This window comes from Artemia sp. Qi Xiang Cuo, chromosome 20 (genome assembly GCF_049724085.1).
Source record: "Artemia sp. Qi Xiang Cuo chromosome 20, ASM4972408v1, whole genome shotgun sequence".
Classification (NCBI taxonomy): Eukaryota; Metazoa; Arthropoda; class Branchiopoda; order Anostraca; family Artemiidae; genus Artemia; species Artemia sp. Qi Xiang Cuo.
In genome coordinates, this window is record NC_142813.1 from 39,492,768 (window position 1) to 39,515,571 (window position 22,804).

The 22,804-nt window shown below is 36.9% G+C and overlaps 1 protein-coding gene across 1 annotated transcript in view; it reads right to left on the reverse strand.

Annotated features, from left to right (window-relative positions):
* Positions 1-6,890: 6,890 nt before the first annotated feature.
* Positions 6,891-22,804, reverse strand: part of LOC148940182 (NFX1-type zinc finger-containing protein 1-like) — a 51,708-nt gene continuing 35,794 nt past the window's right edge. The window contains exons 9-10 of the mRNA XM_089106092.1: positions 11,341-11,698; positions 6,891-7,458 (exon numbers count right to left, since the gene is read on the reverse strand). Of these exons, the coding sequence (XP_088962218.1) occupies positions 7,121-7,458; positions 11,341-11,698 (696 nt within the window). The 3' untranslated portion in view covers positions 6,891-7,120. The remainder of the gene's footprint in view (positions 7,459-11,340; positions 11,699-22,804) is intronic.

Here is a 22,804-nt window from a genome sequence, read left to right on the forward strand (position 1 = left end):
CATGGAAAGATTCTCCCATATAACCCCCGACCCAGCCCTCCCCCCCGCCAACTAACCAGAAAAAATCCCCCCTGAAAACGTCTGTATACTTCCCAATAACCAATACTATATGTTAACATTAGGTAAAGTTCATACATTTCAGCCCTCCCCCGAGGACTTCGGGGGATTAAGTCATCCTAAAAGACATAGTTATCATATTTTCGACCATGCTCAACAAAATGGCTATCTCAAAATTTTGATCGGGTGACTTTGGGAAAAAAATGAGCGCACAAGGGGCCTAGTTGCCCTCCATTTTTTGTCACTTAAAAAGGGCACTAGAACTTTTAATTTTTTTTTCCAATGAACCCTTCCACGATATTCTAGGACCACTGGATCGATACGATCACCCCTGGGAAAAAAACAAAATAAATAAATAAACACGCATCCGTGATCTTTCTTCTGGCAAAAAATGCGAAATTCCACATTTTTGTAGATAGAAGATTGAAACCTCTACAGTAGGGTTCTCTGATACTTTGAATGTGATGATGTGATTTTCATTGAGGTTCAATAACTTTTATGAGGTTTTTCCCCCTTTTTTCGAAAAACAGCCAATTTTTTTCAGGCGCGTAACTTTTGATGGGTAGGATTAAAGTTTATGAAACTTATATATTTGAAATCAGCATTAAAATCTAATTCTTTTGATGTATCTATTGGTATCATAATTCTATTTGCTAGAGTTTCGGTTACCATTGAGCCGGGTCGCTCCTTACTTACAGTTCGTTCCCACGAACTGTTTGATCGGGGAACAGTCACGTTTGAACCGGTTATATCTCGAAATGCAGTACATTTCAATGGCAAATACTATTTATAAACAATATGGGCAAATTTCAAAACTTATAACCCTTTCCGGGAGATGAAGGGGGTCACTCTCTTCACAACACCTTGCTCTTCACACCAAAGCTTTTTAGTACTTTAAAAGAATCTTCTTATTGTTCTAATTAAATGACTCTGTGTTTCAGGAGTCGTTATTAAAGTATCGAGACACAGTTCAGACATTAGCGTAAAGTACGAGGTGATGCGGAATGGGTAACCCCCTTCGTATACGCAATTATTTTTCTTTGTTTTAAGGTTTAATGTTTTTCCTTGCTTTCAGCTGAAAAAACTTGTTTAAAATTTTTTTATTTTTGATGTTTTTTTTAATAATAGTGAGAAATCTGGTGCCTTCTCCACGGAAAATACCCCCCCCCCCCACACACATAAACATCTTCTAGAAAATGAAATCCCGGTTGAAATTTACCCCAAACAATTACCCTTAACATCTACACACGTAAAATTGAGACGACAAAGAGAAAGTAAGGCAAATAATAATAATTTTGTATAGAAATTCCGGCATATTCCCCGAGTGTAGTATTTGGGCTGAAATGTTCAATTCCCAGAAACTTCCTTCCCCATAAAAAATCCCTCAGCAGAGAGATCACCACTCCTCCCTCCCTTACCCGAAAAATGTATGCAAACTTCCCAATAACAAATACTATGCGTAAAAAATGGGTACACTTTATAACTTAAGGACCTTCCGCCAGGGGCTGTGGGGGTCATGTTATCATCAAAGGTATAAATTTGAGCCTTTCAACTATGTTGAACAAAATGACTGTCTCAGAATTTTGATCGGACAATTTTGGGGAAAAGACGAGCATGGGAAAGATGCTAGCTTCTCTCCAGTCTTTTTGGTCACCTAAAAGGGGTATTAGAACTTTTAATTTCCGTTCAAATGATCCCTCTACCGATGTTATAGGACCAGTGTTTTGATACGATCACCTCTGGGAAAAAAAATATCAAAAACACAAATAAACACGCATCTGTGATCTTTCTTCTTGCAAAAATTACTAAATTCCACGTTTTTCCAGGTAGGAGCTCGAAACCACTACACTAAGGTTCTATGATGGTGGTGTGGTTTTCATTGTGGTTCTTTGGCTTTTAAATGGTATATTTCCCCGTTTTCAAAAATAAGGCAAATTTTCTCAGGCTTGTAGTCTTTAATAGGTAACACTAAATTTAATGAAACTTATATATTTGAAATCAGCATACTAAGCCAATTCTTTTGATATATCTATTGATATCAAAATTCTATTTTTTCGAGTTTCGGCTACTATTGAGCTTTGTCGCTCCTTACTTACACCTCTTTACAACTAGCTGTTGGTAAGAAAAGGTGTCAAGTGATGTATTCATTTTCGCCTTGCTAAATTATCTTCGACACTACAAATTTACCGATATGACAATTTTTTCTCCCGAGTTAGTTTTTTTTTTAGAAAAATGAATTAGACTTTAGGTAACCACCCGCTATTTGGACCCCCTTGGTCTTTTGAAGGTTTCAAACTCTCAAAGAAACGTTATTGAAGTAAAAAGGAGGATAAAAAGCAGCATGAAGTGATGTGTTCAAATTCATTCTAGCTAATTTATGTTGAAAACGGCATACTTACCAGAACTGTCACATCCTTGTTGGTATGTTAGCCTAGTAAAAAAAAACACCACTCCCCGCAACCTTGATTAATGCGTAATGCTTAAAAGTTTATAGTCACCTAACTACTAAGCTAACACGTAACGCTAGCACTTGCAGCCTACTAGAATATTGTTGTTGAGGCTTAAAAAACTTTGATAATCTTTCCTCTTTCTCTTGTTTAGGTTGTTCCTTACTTAATTCCATGATTAAACACAAGATTGAATTGCATCAAATTCATTGCGCACTAATTAATTAGTGCGCAAATTGCGCACTAATTAATCTCAATTTCAAACGTTCAGCATTCTTTCTTCGCGGCGAGGGTTCTTTATTCTTTATCAGTTGACCAAATTGCTTGAATACTAAGCCGTCCTGGCTAAGTGGACGTGCGCTGGGTTGAGAATGCTTTGTCCAAGGGGCACGGGTTCGATCCATGGCGTGGCCAGTTATTTGGTTTGGGAAGCGGGTCAGTGATGTGACTCTGTAAGCTTAACCACAGTCGATCCAGATCTAAATGGGTACCTGGGGAAATCTGGGGAAGGTAAGTAGGAAGGGTGTGCGAAAGCACAGGATGGCTGGCCCCCAGCCCCCCATTGCACTTCCTGGCTTAAGGGCCACGAAACGGAGATCAGCACCGCCGGTTTGGTCCTTAAGAGTCTAGAGCTATCATACTTACTTTTTTTTACTTACTTACTTACACATTGCTTGAACTGGCATACCGTCAGGAAATTAGATGTGACACTATATTCTAGTCCCACTACGAACACGGAAAGATCGCTGTTGGCAATTTCTTCTTTCTTTCACATATTAAAGGCAATTTTCTAATGCACAAAGAAACTGTAGCACTTTAGTGCGACACTTTCTGGCTTTTTATGGAAAAGTGCCGTTTTCTGTGTCGCACGTACTACAATGGTCGAAAAAGTGCGACAAAAGCATAAAAGTCCGACAGTTGACAACCCTGTACTGAACACCGGCGGTACCTTAAGGGCGGTTTTCGCGAGATTCCTGAAAACACTTTCCTACTTGGTTTCACGTCTCGAAACCGTTGGAAAGTGAAAATTGGAACGTGGAAAGCGAAGACGACACTTTGAGCACAGAAACTAGTAAATTCCATTGGTTTTGTGGATTTCATATGCCTGCATTTTGGAACAGAAATTGGCCCTCTTCATACGTCTCCACAAAAATTTTCTCTCTCGAATGTGGTCATGTTTTTTGCGTTCTTCGGGGTGTTAGAAAATTACACCAGAAATGTGGAAATTTGAATTTTTAGAAGTTCATGTTGCCTGATATTTACTTTGATTAGCACATAAAAGTTAAAAAATAAACAACACTTACGCATTTTTCATGTTCACTGTGCAGCATGGTGAAATAAAGCATAAAATGTGTAGTAATACAATTCAGAGAAAGAGACTATACTTCTATTTTCTGTCATATATGAGCAATCAATTTGTTTCATTTGCTGTCAACACGTCATATGTGTATATGTTAATAAAAATGAATATGACATTTATTTTATATGCCTGTTAACTTAATTTGGGTTACAATGTCTCCTTACTGATGCCAGCAATGTGAACCTTCGACTAGTTCCCTCAAAACCCAATTATATTGAGCCAAAAAAAAAATTCGATTTTTAATCAGAATCTAGTTGATTAAACTGAACACTTTCATCTTTTTTAAGGGTGGCTGAAGCCTTGACTCGTTTTATGTCTAGCTGTAGCTATTGTCTCCACAAATACAAGTGACACATTCTCAAGCCAGTTTCATTCTCCATTTCTTTGCGGAATTCTACGTAGGGTTTTCTTTTGTAACTTGTTACCTTGAAAAATTTTCAAGAGCAACATTGGAGAAGTGAAGACCAAACACAAAATGTCAATGCCAAGTTTAAATTTATGTGTAGCTACATTCTGTCGGCGGTTCTCTTTGAGAAGCCAGTAGGTAACTGCATCCATGTTTTGAACATCAATGAGACTTTGTCTTCTTTACTCCTGGTAAATTTCGTTTACTCCACACGATAATTTCAAACAGAGTTGAAGCAAGCCATGCCATAGTGACTGAGGTGATATAGGGTAAACATTTTGGGTATTTTTGGATGTCATTATTGACTAAAATTGAATTTGGGCTTGTCTTGTTTGGACTTCTAAATCAAGTAAATTCTTCCGATGTCAGATTAAGGTCTCTATTCAGCATAGGTAAGCATTAAACATAACGAATACTGATCAAAATATCGTAAACCATGTGATTCTTCTTTATTCTCAATTGTAACAGCCTTATACATTTGGAGATTTAAAGATAAATTTCCAATGATTTTGGTTTAAACAAGGTGCAACATGTTTATCTTTTTGTAAGAATTTTGGTGCAGGAGGGGTGGGGGACTAATCATAGCTGAGGGTATGCTTTGGATTCCAATCCTACAAATCGAAAATTTTTGCTTGATTACAATTTAAAGGTACAGCATGCATTAATTTCCATTAAAAGTTGGCAGGGCAAGGGGACTTGGTCCTCAAATCGTACCACAATTCCCCTTCAATCAGAATGTAGCTTAACTTGCTGCTAAGAAATTGGCATGGGAAGGTTGTTGTATATTTCAGCAGCCCATTTTGCTTGAATAACCATACACAAAGATAATCCTTGCGTGATCCTCGCTCAAGCAAAAGGCTGAAAGTATATATTTCGGCTAGTTTTTATAGTGGAGAACGGTGCAAACAAATCCTTACGTGATTCTTGCTCAGACTAAGTGCTGAAAGTATATCTTTCCGCTACATTTAACAGTGAGGGGACCTCCGGCCCCTCCTTTCGACCAGCCAGGACTTGGTTTCTTTTGCACCAGATCAACTCATAGCATACATTGCGTCGATTCGGGCTTGTTTCTTTTTATACACAGTCATTGTCCAGTTTCTCCTCCTTTTTTAAGTATGTAACTCAACAATGAAGAGCTAGTCCCTTATAACTCTTAAAACAACATGTCCTACTATTTTTTGTATACAAAAAACTGATGGGACATAATCTGTTTAGCACATCAAGGATCATTAATCAGCTTGAAAGAAATTTATCTATATCGATTCTAAAATTCATCATATGCCTCAGTCCAACTCTATAACACGCCTATCAAGAAAAAAGCAAAGTGAGATCTTCGATTTCTCAATTAATGGGAGTACTATTAGCGTTTAGGAGTTGCGTGAGATACCATTCCTCTGCCTCAGTCACAGACTTAAAAAAAAATAAAAAAAACCGAAATTTTGAGCAGTAACAATACATAACAAAACTTTCCAAGCCCCCCGGGAAATATAAAACCATCAAACAAACCGTCTTCAACCCTTTTGGTTTTCAGTCTAACTTCAATTTGAAACTAATATCCCCCTGCTCCCCCACTGGTAACGTGGTAACGAACTGTAACTAAGGAGCGACCCGGCTCAATAGTAACCGAAACCCTGAAAAACAGAATTTTGATACCAGTAGATACATCAAAAGAATCGGATTTTTATGCTGATATCAAATATATAGATTTCATAAAATTTAGTCTAACCCATCAAACGATATGAGCCTAAAAAAATTGCCTTGTTTTCGAAAAAAGGGAGAAACACACCTTAAAGTGATCGAATCTTAATGAAAATCAAACCATCAGATTCAGCATAACATAAAACCCTACTGTAGATATTTCAAGCTCCTATCTGCAAATTGTGAAATTTTGTATTTTTTTGTCAGAAGAAAGATCACGGATGCGTGTTTATTTGTTTTTCTTTTGTTTTTTTTTTCAGGGGTGACCGTATCGATCCAGTAGTCCTAGAATATCATGAGAGGGCTCATTCGAACAGAAATTAAACGTTCTAGTGCCCTTATTAAGTGTCTTAAAAAATTGGAGGGCAACTTGGCCCCCTTAAACGCTCATTTTTTCCCCAAAGTCACCTAATCCAAATTTTGAGATATCCATTTTGTTCAGCATAGTCAAAAATCTAATAAATATGTCTTTGAGGATGACTTAGTCCCCCACAATTCTCGGGGGATACTAAAAGCAGAGGTTACACTTCTTGAACTTCCCCGCATTCAATAAAAATCGGCAGCAGAAAATACAACCAAAGTTATGCTCATGCAACAGACCTTTGGTCATCACTGGAGTATCTGTGATATAAATTTTAAAAATGCAATTTAAATATCCTTTTGTATTTTTTAAGAATGCAATAGAGTTATGATATAGGTGACTCGGCTCACTCTAGAAAAAAAGCAAGCCAGAATGAATTTCAAAGCATCCCAAACATACAATGGGAAATTAAAAAGAAAGCGCAAATAGTAGGTGAGATAAGGAAAAAAAATCCGAAGGGTAGAATGCATAAGAAAAGAGGAGACGGGAAGGGAAGCAGTATTTAGTACCAATATTTCAACCCTCATATCATGTTTGATACCTTCAGGATGAATCAAAAAGCAATTCGAATACAATTTATTTTCAGTTACAAAAGATAATACCCATAAAAAGGCTATTTTCAGATACACAAAAGTACTGTATTATAGTTCTAAACTGTTTTAGTTCTAAACACAGCGGAACACATTAATTTCAGCTGGCGGTGGCACAGCTCATACTGCAGAGAACTAGGACATTATCTTAAGAAGTGCACGGAGTTAAAAAAAAAAAAAAATTCAAGCACAAGAAAAGGGTTAAAGTCTAAATCTACGATCAGGCCATGCAGAAGTACTTGCTCCATCCATTTCTCTGGCCAAGGTGTTATCACCTCTTAGGCGATGGCTTTCGCCCCCAATACTTTCTCCACATTCATTACAATGCGCCTCCATCACAGCTCCACCGCAATCCCCTATGCAGTAGATGTGACCGTTTGGGCATTTGTACCAGTGACCTTGTTTTAACCCCATTGCTTGAACGACCATTTTGCGTTCGTAGTTTTGAATCATAATCCCATGGACAGAAGCCTCTTTCAGTAGCTCTTCGAGGTTAGTTTTAATAGCAGCAGATTCATCTGGAGGAAGTTTCTTACACCCTGAAAAAGTAGAATGATTAAAGCTGTTTTCCGATTCTGCTTTTTCTAAGAAAATTTCTAAGGAATAAAGAGAGTTGTCCCTTCTCACTTACATGAGGCTTCGACTGGGAAAACGGTGGTTCAACTGAATTTCAAGAGCAGGTTACAATTTCCAAGCATTTTAATAGCTCAGAAAATCTTAAAAGTGAAAATGAAATAACTATTGAGCTGAGTACAGAAGAAGCAGAAGGAGTTATTATTAATAAAATCCATAAAATCTTCTTGAATAAGATACAGGAAATTATAATTATGTATTTCTGTTGATTGGAATGTTTGGCCGTTTATTTTCTAATATTTGAGCTCGCACAGTATTAAAAAATTTCTCTGCAAATGTTTGAGGAAAATATACAGATAAAAAGCAGCTCATTTCTTGGCTTATTTGGTAGAATGAGAGCAAAAACATGCTGGTTGTATACCGAGTTAAGTGTCCTAAGAAAATAAGCAACAAAGGACATTTCTTATGCGTTAACTCGTCTTTAAATCAAAAGCTTTAAATTATATGCCGAGCTATACCACAGGTCCTTTTTCATGCAGTTCTTTCTGTCTACGCAGGAAAGTACAAAGAATGTTCATTTTTTTTGGGGGGGGGGGCTGATAACAAGCACAATTCATTAGATAATTTGAATTTGGCCCAGAATTAGACGCAATTCAGGATTTTGGGGCGGTAAGAGCGAAGCCTACTACGTACATCCCTGGCCTACAACATCGTTTTTCAAAGTGTATAAAGCTCATCGAAGAATGATCACAATAGATCAGAATAAATACGACAATAATACACAGACACTAAATAGAATGTAATAAAAAGTACATATAAAGACAGAAGTGAAAATCTCAGAGAACCAATTAATATGTATTGATCAGTGACTAGATTAGATAATTAGGCTCAAATGACAAACAATAATTGGACTGATTTTACTATTTATAACGTTGGTATTGAAATACTTGCAGGTTTTTCAAGAATTTTGCTGCAACATACCGGCAATTAGATTTCTCAATGATGCAATTCATGAATATTGTCTATTACAGTAATTTGTTTCTGTGTGAACCTAGAGAAAGAATACTAATTTTTCTCCGGGAATATTTTCATTTTAAAAATTAGTAACGGGTGTGTTAGAAGATCAAGAAATTCAGAAGTGGCTGTGTAAAATCGCAGCCTCTACGTTCTTCGGAGCTTTTCGGCAACAAAAAAAGGTATGGGGTTATGATACTTATTTTAAACCAGGCTTGAATAGAGATGTAATTGGAAGGCGTATGCAGGAACAAGATATTTTTTTGACAGTTGCAGAAATAGAAAAAATGTTTAGTGAGGATTAGAACGATAGATGGTCCTTACTCTTGGCATGCGTGTTGAAAAATCGGCGGGTATATGCTTCATTTTATGGCCCATCATCCCGAATTACTGGTTTTAAGGAAAGATTTATTTTCAAGTAAGGTGGGGTCAGTGTCGTTAGTAGCCACAATGTTTGGGGGGGGGGGGGGGTGGAGCAAGAGATTTTACCGACTGGCTGGCCATTTTTACCGAATGTTTTTTTGTCAATATAATTAGCATAATGTCCTTTTCGAATACAATGCGGAAAATCACTGCACGGGTCGGTAAAACTGCTGCATTTACCAATCAAGATTTAGATTTCGGTACATATCATGTTACTATTTTAATGCTGATTATTTAACCAAATAGAAAGTTGTGGCGCCAATTGGTATCAAAATTCCGTTTTTCAGAGTTTCGGTTACCATTGAGCCGGGTCGCTCCTTACTTACAGTTCGTTACCACGAACTGTTTGATTAAATGATCCCACCCTAATTGAGTGATGCTGAAAATCACTGTTATTGCCTGTCACTAGGAATTATGTTTTAGTAGGTTCAATCTCTAATCCTACATGTGAATCCCTCCCGTAGATGTGAATGTAACATATTAATTGCATTCTGTATTGATATTAAATTGTCCAAAAATAATAAAATATCATCAGCATGCGACAAGTGGCTAATGTCGATACCGTCAATCACATATTTGGGTAGGTACCATGGGGCTGTTCTAATTGCGTTATTAAGTATGACGGGACTAAGAACTGGCTCTTGTTTTACTCCACGACGTAAAGAAGTTCGGTTTGAAAGTTTCCCCCCGAGAAAATTCTCACAGATGAATTACCATACCAACCAGTCAAACACTGGCTTATAAATGGGTTCACTCCACTACGCAACAATGATAAAAAAAGCGTGGTTATGCAATATACTATAAAACGCTTTTGAAATATCAACTCCGGACACAAATAGTTGTTTTTTAAATTTATGATGGTGTTCCAATATTTCTAGAAATATTGCGTATGCATTTTGAACCCCTACACCACTTCAAAAACCCAACTGATGGTCCCCCACATCACATTTTGTTGATAAATATAAGAGTAAAATACTTTCAAATAATTTACTAATAACAGAACAAAGTGTTATAGGTCTATACGATTGATAATATGAAGAATCCTGGCCCTTCTTCCGTATACAAACTGCTTTACCTTCTCCCATCAATGAAGGGGCATCATGCTGGATTTCTATTACATGATATAATAACGTAATATGTTCTAGTAGTTTTGTAGTACCATACAAAAGGTGCCCTGATAACAAACCATCTGGACCTGGGGCCTTCCCACGTTTTATTGATCTAATTTTAATCAAAACCGACGATGGAGAAAAACAAACTGGGTTTTTATACGGGTTGAACTGAGAAAAATGCTTATATGACAATTCACGATAACTCAATTCAGTTGATGGTGGGTTGGACGAAAATACTGAAGTAAAATGTCCATACCATTGTTCAAGCGGGATTTGGTCTGAAAAATCGTCTGTTTCAGTAGTAGATTCGAATTATTTTGGGACTATTAAAAATATTGCAAAATATATTAAATTGGGAGTAAAACATAGAGAAAAAATTTATAGGGGAAGGAAGAGGAGGCGAGTGCTTAAAATATGGTTACATACACCTATGGGTGAGCTTTTTTCATTTTGTATGTTGCCCTGGCCCTGTGGCTTTTTTTGCAATAAATACCTATCTTGATTATGAGCCTACATCGTTAAAAGTCACGGAGGCACTCTCAAGGCAAAATCTTAAGAGGTCAGGAATTGGATTAAGTCATTTCAATCTATGAATAGCTTGGTCCTGATTCATTATAGTTATTTCGATTTACACGTCATAATCTAACTTAATTCACTGAATTCTGATCATTACGTAATTTCATGGCTAGGGGTAACTGAATTCAGGAAACCGATAAAGATATTTATTAAAATTCAATACAAAGAGTAAGGGTGACTTACAGGAGTGAGCACTGGCACTAGTGTCGGAAATAAACCAATGCTGTATTGCGTTTGGCGTCTCTTGCCATTTTTTTAGTGCAAAATTAGTAAAGCTAACACAACTGGCAAAAATAGTGTAATAAATGTGTAATATCCGTTTCTGAAAAACAAAACACGATTGAAAAGTTTGAAAACATGCTATAGGAACGCTAACTGCTAGATGGCGTTAGGGGTTTTAATGACACAAGCGCCAATTTCCAATCTTTGAGCTTGCCTATACTCTTTGGCTTGATACAACAGTCTATGCTAGCTTGAAGCCACACAATTAAGAACACCGTCTTCTTAAGAAAATAAATATTAATTTGTCTTTGTTCTCATTTTTATTTTCTTTCATATTTAATTTTTTCACTTATAAATAATCACCTTCAAATACTTTGCAACTTGAAAAGATAAGAGCTGAAAATTCAACTTTGCTGTGAAAATTCCGTGAGGATTTTGTGTGAATTGGTCTTTAATTTAAAAAAGGAAATAAAGAGAATACAACATTTGAATAGTACCTACCTTTTAAAGAAGAAGCCACTGAGTCAATTCTTGATGCAAAACCATCATCACCTTGGATTTTGGAATTTGAATACAAATCCTGGTAATTGGGCACACTCAAAATACAATAAAAACATTTTAAATGTCCCAATCGTATAATCTCAAGAATAAAATCATCAGCTTCTTGTTGGGAAATTCTGGTACGACCAATACAATTCTTAGCTAGAGATGATATCTTGGACACTAGTAGACTGCGGTAAGGATCTTTCATAGGGGAACTTTTTTCTTCTTCTAGACGTATCGAATAATCCGTTACGGAACTCCTCACTCTACCTGTCGTAGATATAGAGGCCAAATCACAAAGGATGGTTGCTTGAACCTAGAGGAAAATAAACAAGTGAGTCGTCCTGATGCCCAAAGATGAGGGACAATTCTTACATTATTCAGATTATAGTATCAATGCCCTCGAGTGTCTGTAATTTCACCTTTTCACAAAGATTCCCATCAAGATAAAGGATCGGTGCGAAAAGTTACAAAGCGTTTTGGTCATACTCTACATAATAGATTTTTAGATAATCAATCGGCCAAGTCAATATTTAAATGTGCTCAAACACATCCTAAATATTCATAACAGAAAAGCAACATAAAACGATCCTAGATATTTTACTAAAAATCACAATCTTTTTGGATTAACATCCTTAATACTAATAAAGCAGCACCAAACAATCCTGGATATTTTTTCAAGAAAATATTACCATATTTAAATCAAACTAAAAAAAAACAATCTTTTAGGATTAAAATCCTAAATGTTCCTAATAACCTCAGTAACATCAAACAATCCTGGATATTTTCTCACCAGACAATATTCTATTTTAAAAAACTTTAGGATTAAAATCCTAAATTTGACAAAGCAGCATCCAACAATTTGGAATATTAAAAAAAATTAAATACTTCACTAAATCAGTAAAAGCACCCCACAAATTTTAAACGGGGAAATGCCCGATATCACACTTACAGGCCCGAAATCGCACTTAAAGGCCAGAACTAAAAAAAAATACTTTGGGCTTTCAGTAGATTTTCAAGGATCTTTGCCTATGCATCGTTCTCGGTTCTACTGAGAGTGAGTATCAGCTTCAAAATCCCCCCCCCCCAAAAAAAAAGAACTGAATTTCACAGAAAACTTTTTTGGAAAAATGTTTTGGAATGTCATTTTCAACCTTATCATAGCTACTGAATTGCAACAAATTTAGGGAGCCAAAACCTTAGGGAGACAATTAAAACTAAAATCTTTTAAAAACAGTCTCAGCCTCCTTACTTCAGGGAAGTTCACCCAGGACTCTTTTTAATTCTTTGCGAAGATTGGACAATATTTTGAAGTCGTGCCAATTTTCTGGTGTCAAATTAGTAGGAGACTACTACTAACTTCTTTTTGGCTGCTGTAAAGGGTGTCTATATGACAAGATATAACTTCATCTGGGTTAGAAACAGATGTATAATACATTTATCTGGGTCAAAAACAAATGTATAGGAGTATGAGTTTAGTCTCTGAACTATTAAGAACAAGTTTTTTAACCTAATCGGATTATCTTTTGTACTGTGTTAGATTGCACAACTAAGTTTTCGTGAAAAAATCCAGCTGAATCAATTGTGTGGGATTGCTCACTTCATACCGCCACCCGTGTAAACACGCTGCGCCCTGAGCGTTGAATTGTCTAAATCAGGACCCACTTGATAACTCTAGGGCCAGAGCATATGACTGGCACATTCTAAGGTAGGCCTTTGCAATTTTAGTAGGCAAGCTGAAATAGAATTATGAACAATCAATTAGAGGCAACCCAATTAATATTGGCGAAGTTGAAAAGTGTGGAGGAAAAGTTAAAATCTCTTAATCCTGTGTCTCTCAAAGTTGATAATTTATTGAAAAAATTGCAAACCCTGGCTACAAGTCTGTCTGGTCAAATTAGTGAAGTATGTTCTGCAGTAGATGTTAATGACAAAGAAATCGAGAGCACTAACAGGGAACTAGCGTTTAACATAGCAAGAACAGAAAGAATAGAAAAAGAGCAGAAAAGGCGCAATGTAATCCTATGTAATTTTTCTCCGACTGTAAGAGGAAGATATCTAAAAGAAGACTTTATTACGTGCTTTACCCGTTTGGTGTCCCGTTTAAGTATAACCGAACACGATATTATTGACGCATTTCGTTTCCCATCACAAAAAAGCGTCCAACCTATTGTGATCAGTTTCTCATCTATAAATCTCAAATTCGCGATCCTAAGATCATTACAGAATTTTCAAAGATATGACCTTACTTTGCTCCCGATTATTCAGCTAGTGAAAAGCTCGCCCGAGGAAAGCTTATACCAGTTATGATACAAGCGAAAGAAGGTCAGTCAAACGGTAAGTAGAGGGGTGTGTAACTTTTTCTTGGAAATCATTTATTTGTGCACGATAAGATAAAAGACAAAGTGAAAGAAATAAAACATTGAGGAAGCTATAGCCCGTGAGTCAGGGAATTTGGAGGAGAGTACAAGTGATGTTAGCATAGTGGACTGAGAAAGAAATGCATCAGTATCATCCCAAACATCAGATTCTACTATCACATCTAAAACAACGTTGAAAAGAAGCTGTGAGATGGTGGTGAGTCCAAATGACCAGGTTAGTCAACCTAGTGCGGCATATATTCAAGAGAATAGAGGGAGATAAAAGGAGAGTTGGTATTCGTGGGGGTTATGATGACAGGGCGCTGACAGGCAGCCGTCGAGCTTTGCAGTTTGGAGACCGGACCCTGGTCTTAGACAGCATTCTCTTGATCGAAGTTTCTCTGGTGGACATTTTGAGGGTAATTTCAGTGCTAATAATAGTCAATAGCGGGGGCTGGCCCATGGGATAAGCAGTACGTGCATTAAGTTGTTGCAGTGGAATATTCAAGGTCATAATGATAATAAAATGAATGAATTGCTTAGGCTAGACGATTATGATGTTATCAGCTTAGTTGAGACATGCCAGAATGTGCCAGTATCTAGAAAAAGTTTTTCTAGTTTCCATGTTTCAAGAAACAGAAGTAATAATAATCGAATTTATGGTGGTGTTACACTATTGATTAGGAAAAATATATTTAGTGCTTGTGATAGGTTAAAATCACAATAAGAGAATCTGATTTGGTTGAAGATTATTATAGGAATTGTTAAGTTTATGATTTGGGCGTTGTATACCCCTCCAGAATCAAGTAGTTATAGTTGGCAGGAGGATACGTGGGACACTTTGTATTCAGAGGCGTTTAAGCAGAAGAGGTTGTATAAAGATTACAAGTGTATATTTTTAGGTGACTTTAATGTATACACAAGCGAGATTTTGGAAAAATGAATTGATCCTTCGCAGGCTGAGAAAGAGGATGATGGCATGAATGATGAGAATATGCAAGGAGATTTGAAGACGTATGGAAGGAGGACAAGTAAGGACCGACCACGGTGGAAAAATAATTGGGGAACTAAACTTTTAGATTTTTTGTGGAATAGAGAAGTTAGTAATTTTAAACAGGAGGTTGGGAAAAGATAAAGAGAGGGAGGATTTTATATTTTTTGGGGTCCCAGTATTATTGATTATATTTTAGTTAATGTAGGCCTTTGATCGGCATGTGGGGACTTGGAGTTCTTGGAGTTGTGGGGTCTGACCATCAGCCTATTGTAGCAGATATATGGGTTGATAGGGCTATAAATAGGAAGACAGGAATATTTAAGATAGTATGAGATCTAATGTCATTAAGACAAAAATTGGGGAGGATAAGGTGGTTAAATGGTTAGGAGAGAGTGTAGTTGAGAGTAATTTGAAGGAAACCTAAAGAATCATAGAGAATGGCCAGGTGAATAAAGGTTTAGGACAATTATGTCAGATAAAAGAGAGTTTAGAGACTTATAATTTAGCAAATAGAGGAATAGCGAAAAATAAGGAGAAGGTTTTTTTATGATGATTGTGCATAGGAAAATAGAAGAGGTGGAAGCACTAAGAAAGCTGAAAAAGAATAACGAGGAATCTGCTCTTCTGGTATATCGACAGAAGCGGAGGGAACACAAACAGACACTTCGAAGCAAGACGAGGGGAAAAAATAAAGTCAGGAACTTAGATATTGAGAAAAATTTTGTAACAAAGGAAAAAAAAATTCTGGCAACTATTACGAGAATCTATTAACCCTTCTACTACAGAGAAAATACTGGGAGCTAATACTTGGCCCGAACCCCTTGAATCACTGGATAACACAAAGGATGGAGGACTGGAGGATTTATCACAGAGTTTACGTCAAAAGGCGTGCTACCCACTCAGAGATGAGGATTGCATATTTATCTCACCAATTACACATGAGGAGATTGGTAAAGCCCTGAAGTCTAGGAAGGGGAATCTGCACTGGGGACAGATGGGATCCCGATGAGAATTTGGAAGTGGGGGAAAAACTTATTTTGCGGCAATTTTGATTAGTTTATTTTCAGCTTTAGTAAGTTCGTGTAAGTGGCCTGAAGAGTGAGGTTTATCAGTTATGATACAATTATTTAAGAAGGGGGAGAGGTTTCATCATAATAATTATCGAGGAATTCATTTAGCAAATGGTTTATTCAAGTTATTTTGTAAGGTGTTAGACTTTAGACTAAGGAGGTGGATAGGAAATAGGGATGTTTTGGATAAGGTTCAGGCGGGTTTTAGAGAAGGCTTTGGGACGACTGATCATATATTTAGTCTGCAGGCTTTAGTTAATAAATATACCAGTGCTAAAAAATGAAGGTTTTACACGGCATTTAGAAACATTAAAGGAGCTTTTGATAATGTTTGTAGGTTTCAATTAATGGAAAATTTGCTAGAGATAGGTCTCCCGATCCCATTTGTATTAGCTTTAGTTCAAATGCAAAGGTTTACTAGAGTAGTTGCGAGAGTTGGTAGGTAAGTTTCAACCGGTTTATAAATTCTGTAGTGGCGTTTACGGAAAAGAAAGAGGCATCCATGGTGAGTTTAAATATTGTTTCCATTTGCATGATGTTATTCGCAGATGATATTGTTTTCGTTGCCGATTCACAAAGGAACCTTTAGAAATTATGTGACATTTTAGGTGATTATTTGGTTAGGAAAAAGATGGAAGTTAATGTGGATAAAACCGTAGTGTTATTATTCCGTAAATTTGGTAGACTTGAGGAGGATGTTAAACTTATTTTAGGGGTAGAAGGGTTAGATTGGTGGAGGAATGGTCATATTTAGTGTTAAGTTTAAGGCAAAAGGAAATTTATTTAGTACCCATGTAGAAAGTAGGATCGAAAAAGGTAAGGCATGTTGTCATATGGTATTAAGAAGTCAGCTGAGGGATATTAAAAAGATCAAAGTAGTTAACGAGGTCTTCGGGGCTAAAATGTTTGTTGTGATGCATTATGGATCTGAGATTTGGGGCTTTGCGAAGGGAGATTTGCGAGGCTAGAAACAGTGCATTTAGGATATTATAAGAGGTGGCTAGGGATAAGTAAGCATACAGATACTTTCGTAGTTAGAGGTGATTTGGGTGTGTTTTCTTTAAGAAGTCGTAGGCTAATGAACATGGTTAGGCTTTGGTAAACATTTTTAGTGATTAATTAAAAAAACTTTTTCCACAAAATAAATTTTTCAAAGAAAAGTACAGAACTCCATTAAACCAAAAATGAGCAAAACTAAAATCAAATAATCTACCAGGCGTGAAACTACCACAAATCAGCATTGATAAATAAATGAAACCCAAAACGAACAGAAATTACAATAATTAACCGAGTCAAACTCAAAAACAAGCAGAAATTAACATAAGTTGGGCGCAAAACCCCTATGCCTTCCAAAGGCAAGAACAAAATTTGCACTTTACTGAAAAAATATATATGTTTTTACTTTTATAACTTTAATAAATCAAATAATATTAACATTTTGATTACTAAATATCCGTATATTTATATTAAACTGAGAATCCACATTCTTTTGTATTTTTTCAGTGAAGTGCAAATTTTGTTCTGGCCTTGGGAAGTCATAGGGGTTTTGCGCCCAACTTATGTTAATTTCTGCTCGTTTTGAGTTTGACTCGGTTAATTATTATAATTTCTGTTCGTTTTGGGTTTCATTTATTTATCAATGCTGATTTGTGGTAGTTTCACGCTTGGTAGATTATTTGATTTAATTTTTGATCATTTATTGTTTAATGGAGTTCTTTACTTTTCTTTGAAAAACTTATTTTGCGGAAAAAGTTTTTTTAATTAATTTTTGTTCGTTTTATATTGACATAGTCTTTTCAGGGAAAAAGAAAATACTACTTTAAATCTTTTCGTTTTTTAAGACTTTGTAGTTTGGCCTGCTATTTGTATGCTGGTGAAACATTTTCAGCAATTTTTAACAGCATACACCCTTTTAAAAATCTGGACACAAATAGTGCTGTTTAATTTAGTTTCATAGCTCCTCTAGTTGACCTGTAATGGAAGACTTGAGACCATTCGCAAAAAAATCTGTTTACTTTCTTTGATAGCTTGGATACACTTACGCTATTTGGATTTGGTTAAATTTTAAGAGCAAAAGTAGCCCCGAACGTTTGAACATAATACCCTCAGTTGTTTTTGGGATACTGCTGAGATGCCTTATTGGGAATTAGCATTATCAAAATGCATTTTAATTTAATTTTAAGTCAACATTTAGTTTTTAAACATATAAAAATTAGATTTGAGGAAGACTAAAATCTATTCTATAAATCAAATACAACAACTTTCTATATGAACCTTACATGCCCCCAGGGCATAACTTACAGCCCTTGCACTGATGGCTCTGAGGGGGTTATCATACTAAAAGACCTAATTTCCAGAACTTTCAACTACGTTGAACAAAATGGATATCTAAAAATTTTGATTGGATGTGTCTGGGAAAATGGTGGGCGTGAGAGAGGCGTTAGTCGCTATCCAATCACTTTCGACTATTAAAAAAGGCACTAGCCCTTTTAATTTCCAATCGAATGAGCCCTTTTTGAAGTTTCTACGACAACGCTTTCGATAAAAACTTTATATGTTCCCAGGGCATAACTTAAAACCCCTGCCCTGAGGGCTTTGAGGGGGAGGGGCTTGTCATCCTTAAAGACCTAATTTCCAAAACTTTTAACTACGTTGAATAAAATGGCTATCTAAAAATTTTGATTGGATGTGTTTTGGGAAAAGGTGGGCGAGAGAGGGGGGTTAGTTGCCCTCAAATCACTTTTGTATATTGAAAATGGTACTATTCCTTTGAATTTCAAATCGAATGAGCCCTTTTTTCAAGTTTCTACGACAAAGATTTCAATACAAACCTTATATACCCCCAGGGCATAACTTATAATCCTTGCCCTAGGGTTGTGGGGATTGACCTCCTCAACAATTTTTTCTACATCTGGAAATCCACTACACCGATCAAAATGGTTCTCTCAACATTTTTATTAGTTATATTGGGGGGCCTGATGGGTGTGGGGGGGGACTAATTGCCCTCCAAAAAGCTATAACTATTGAAAAGGGCGGTAGCCCTTTGAATTTCCAGTCGAATGAACTTTTATTGAAGTTTCTGCGACGACGCCTTCTTTAAAAACCTTATGTACTCCCAGAGCATAACTTAAAACCATTGCCCTGAGGGTTGTGGGGGAGTGTCCTCCTCAAAAAAAAAATTTCTATCTAGAAATCAACTACGCTGAACAAAATGGCTATCTCAAAATTATGATTGGTTGTGTTTGGGAGAATGATGGGCGTCGGGAAGGGGCCTAGTTGCCCTCTAATCCCTTTCGACTAATAAAAAGGATACTAGCGCTTTGAATTTCCAATCGAATGAGCCTATTTTGAAGTTTGTTTGACAACGCTTTCTATAAAAACCTCATATGCCCCCAGGGCATAACTTATAACCCTTGCCCTGAGGGTTGTGGGGGAGTGTCCTCCACAAAAAAATATTTTCTATCTGGAAATCAACCACGCTGAACGAAATGGCTATCTAAAAATTTTTAGTGGACGTATTTGGGGGAATGATGGGCGTGGGGGGGCTAGCTGCCCTCCAATCACTTTTGACTATTGAAAAGGGCACTAGCCCTTTGAATTTCCAATCGAATGAGCCTGTTTTGAAGCTTTTACGACAACGCCTTCTATAAAAACCTTATATGACCCAGGGTATAAATTAAAACCCTTGTCCTGAGGGTTTTGGGGGAGTGTCCTCCTCGAAATCATATTTTCTATCTGAAAATCAACTACGCTGAACAAAATGACTATCTCAAAATTTTGATTGGATGTGTTTGTGGGAATGAAGGGCATGAGGGGGGGCTAGTTGCACTAAAATCACTTTCGACTATTATGAAAGGTACTAGCCCTTTGAATTTCCAATCAAATAAGCCTGGTTTGAAGTTTCTACGACAACACCTTTAATAAAATCCTTGTATGCCCCCAGTGAAAACCTTAAAACCGTTGCCTTGAGGGTTGTGGGGGAGTGTCCTCCTTAAAAACAAATTTTTATGTGGAAATCAACAACGCTGAACAAAATGGCTATCTCAAAATTTTGATTGGATGTGTTTGGGGGAATGATGGGCGAGGGGGAGGGGTCTAGTTGCCCTCCAATCACTTTTGACTATCAAGAAGGGTACTAGCGCTTTGAATTTCTAATCGAATGAGCCTGTTTTGAAGTTTGTACGACAACGCCTTCTATAAAAACCTCATATGCCCCCAGGGCATAACTTAAAACCCTTGTCCTGAGGGTTGTGGGGGAGTGTCCTCCTCAAAACACATTTTCTATCTGGAAATCAACTACGCTGAACGAAATGGCTATCTAAAAATTTTCATTGGATGTGTTTGGCGGAATGATGGGCGTCGGGGGGGGGGACTAGTTGCCCTCCAATCACTTTCGACTATTAGAAAACGGTACTAGCCCTTTGAATTTCCAATCGAATGAGCCTTTCTTGAAGCTTCTACGACAACACCTTCTATAAAACCTTACATACCCCCAAAGCATAACTTAAAACCCTTGCCCCGAGGGTTGTAGGGAAGTGTCCTCCTCAAAAAGATATTTTCTATCTGGAAATCAACTACGCTGAACAAAATGGCTATCTCAAATTTTGATTGGACGTATTTGGGGGAATGATGGGCGTGGGGGCGGGGCTAGTTGCCCTCCAATCACTTTCGACTATTAAAAAGGGCACTAGCCACTCCAATTTCTAATCGAATGAGCCATTTTCGAAGTTTCTACGACAACTCCTTCGATACGAAGTGCCCGGGTGGAGAAAAAGAAAAAATACATTGTGCCCACATCGTTCTTTACTTAGGCAGCGCTAGCGCGCTGCCTATGATATTTGACTAATCAACGAGTAAAAGAAACTGCCGAAACCTCTAAAAAAAGAAAAACGTACCTAGATCTCTACCTCTTGGATGGTATGGAAAAGAGTTTTTTTTTAAATATAATATACAAAATATGTGAATTTTATAAATGTAAACCACGGGCTCCAAAGGAGGCTTAGCGGACCATACAAAATATTTTTCTTAAAAACATACATTCATTAAATTTGGCTTAGTAAGAACTTTTTTTTATTTAATTTTCATTAAAAACAATTTTGGAATTTTCAGTAATTGTTTACAATGAAAATTAATCAGAGGATTAGTGGCTAATGGCGATACCTCTATAAAAAAAGCGCTCCTTGACCTCTACCTCCAGGGTGGTGTGGAAAAGAGGTCGTTTGAAAAAATTATTTTCTTTGAAATTTTTTTTTAGTTTGAAGAAACATTGCCAAAAAAAAAGAAGGCTGAAAAAGAGAACAAGGAGGTTGTCTAAAAAAGAGAAGCGAATCGGGAAGAGCTGAAACCAATCAGGAATCAAGTTGCACTATACTTCATCCTTTTAAAGACATAGGAAGAAACCGAAGATGACGGTGACGGCAACGTTCTTCTGTTCCAAAGACATAATCGCGATGAAATTTTCTACGTTGCAGCACTTGCCAGAAAGTCATTGTCTATTCCTACGACTAGTGTGGCCGCAGAAAGACTATTTTCGGTAGTAGGACTGAAAGTGACTATGATAGTGATTTAGAAAAGAAACGGCCTCAGTCCACACAGAGTGGATAAGTTAATTTTCATTCACGATAACTATAGCCACATCCTGCATCTGAAGGAGTTTTTTTGACGCACTAATATTCAAAGATAAATGATGAATTCTGTGATACGGTATTCAAAGTTTTGTATACAGTAATTTTCGAGGAATAAAAATAATACTAATTTTGATTATTAATTCTGTTAGAAAAACATAGCTCTTAGATATTTCAACTATTCTGCAAGGATTCTGAAATGCCACAGCCATTTCGTTTTTACCAGATTTCTACTTTTCTCGATGAATAATGAATAAGACCAGCGTCCAGCCAGCGACTCACAAAATTTCTGCCTCATGAATAGGTAGAATATCTTGTAAATAAAAATTAGATTTGAGGAAGACTAAAATCTATACTATAAATCATATACAACAACTTTCTATATAAACCTTATAGGCCCCCAGGGTATAACTTACAACACTTGCACTGAGGACTCTGAGCGGGTTATCATCCTAAAAGACCTAATTTCCAGAACTTTCAACTACGTTGAACAAAATGGATATCTCAAAATTTTGATTGGATTTGTTTGGGAAAATGGTGGGCGTGAGAGGGGCGTTAATCACTGTCCAATCACTCTCAACAATTAAAAAAGGCACTAGCCCTTTCAATTTCCAATTGAATGAGCCCTTTTAAAGTTTCTTCGACAGCGCTTTAAATAAGAACTTTATTTGCACCCAGGGCATAACTTACAACCCTTGCTATGATGGCTGTGGTTAGAGGGGTTTTCATCCTTAAAGACCTAATTTCCAAAACTTTCAACTACGTTGAATAAAATAGCTATCTAAAAATTTGGATTGGATGTGTTTGGGGAAAAGGTGGGCGTGAGAGGGGGGTTAGTTGCCCTCAAATCACTTTCGACTATTAAAAAGTGTACTAGTCCTTTGAATTTCAAATCAAATGAGCCCTTTTTCAAGTCTTGACGACAAAGATTTCAATAAAAACCTTATATGCCCCCAGGGCATAACTGATAATCCTTGCCCTGAGGGTTGTGGAGGAGTGTCCTCCTGAAAAATATTTTTCTATCTGAAAATCAACTACGTTGAACAAAATAGCTATCTCAAAGTTTTTATTGCATGTGTTTAGGGGAATGATTTGTTGTGGGGTGGGGGGCTAGTTGCCCTCCAATCACTTTTGACTATTGAAAAGGGCACTAGCCCTTTCAATTTCCAGTCGAATGAGCTTTTAAGTTTCTACGACAACACCTTCTTTAAAAACCTTATATACCCCCAGGGCATAACTTAAAACCCTTGCCCTGAGGGATCTGGGGGAATGTCCTCCTCAAAAACACATTTTCTATTTGGAAATCAACTACGCTGAACAAAATGGCTATCTCAAAATTTTGATTGGATGTGTTTGGGGGAATGATGGGCGTGG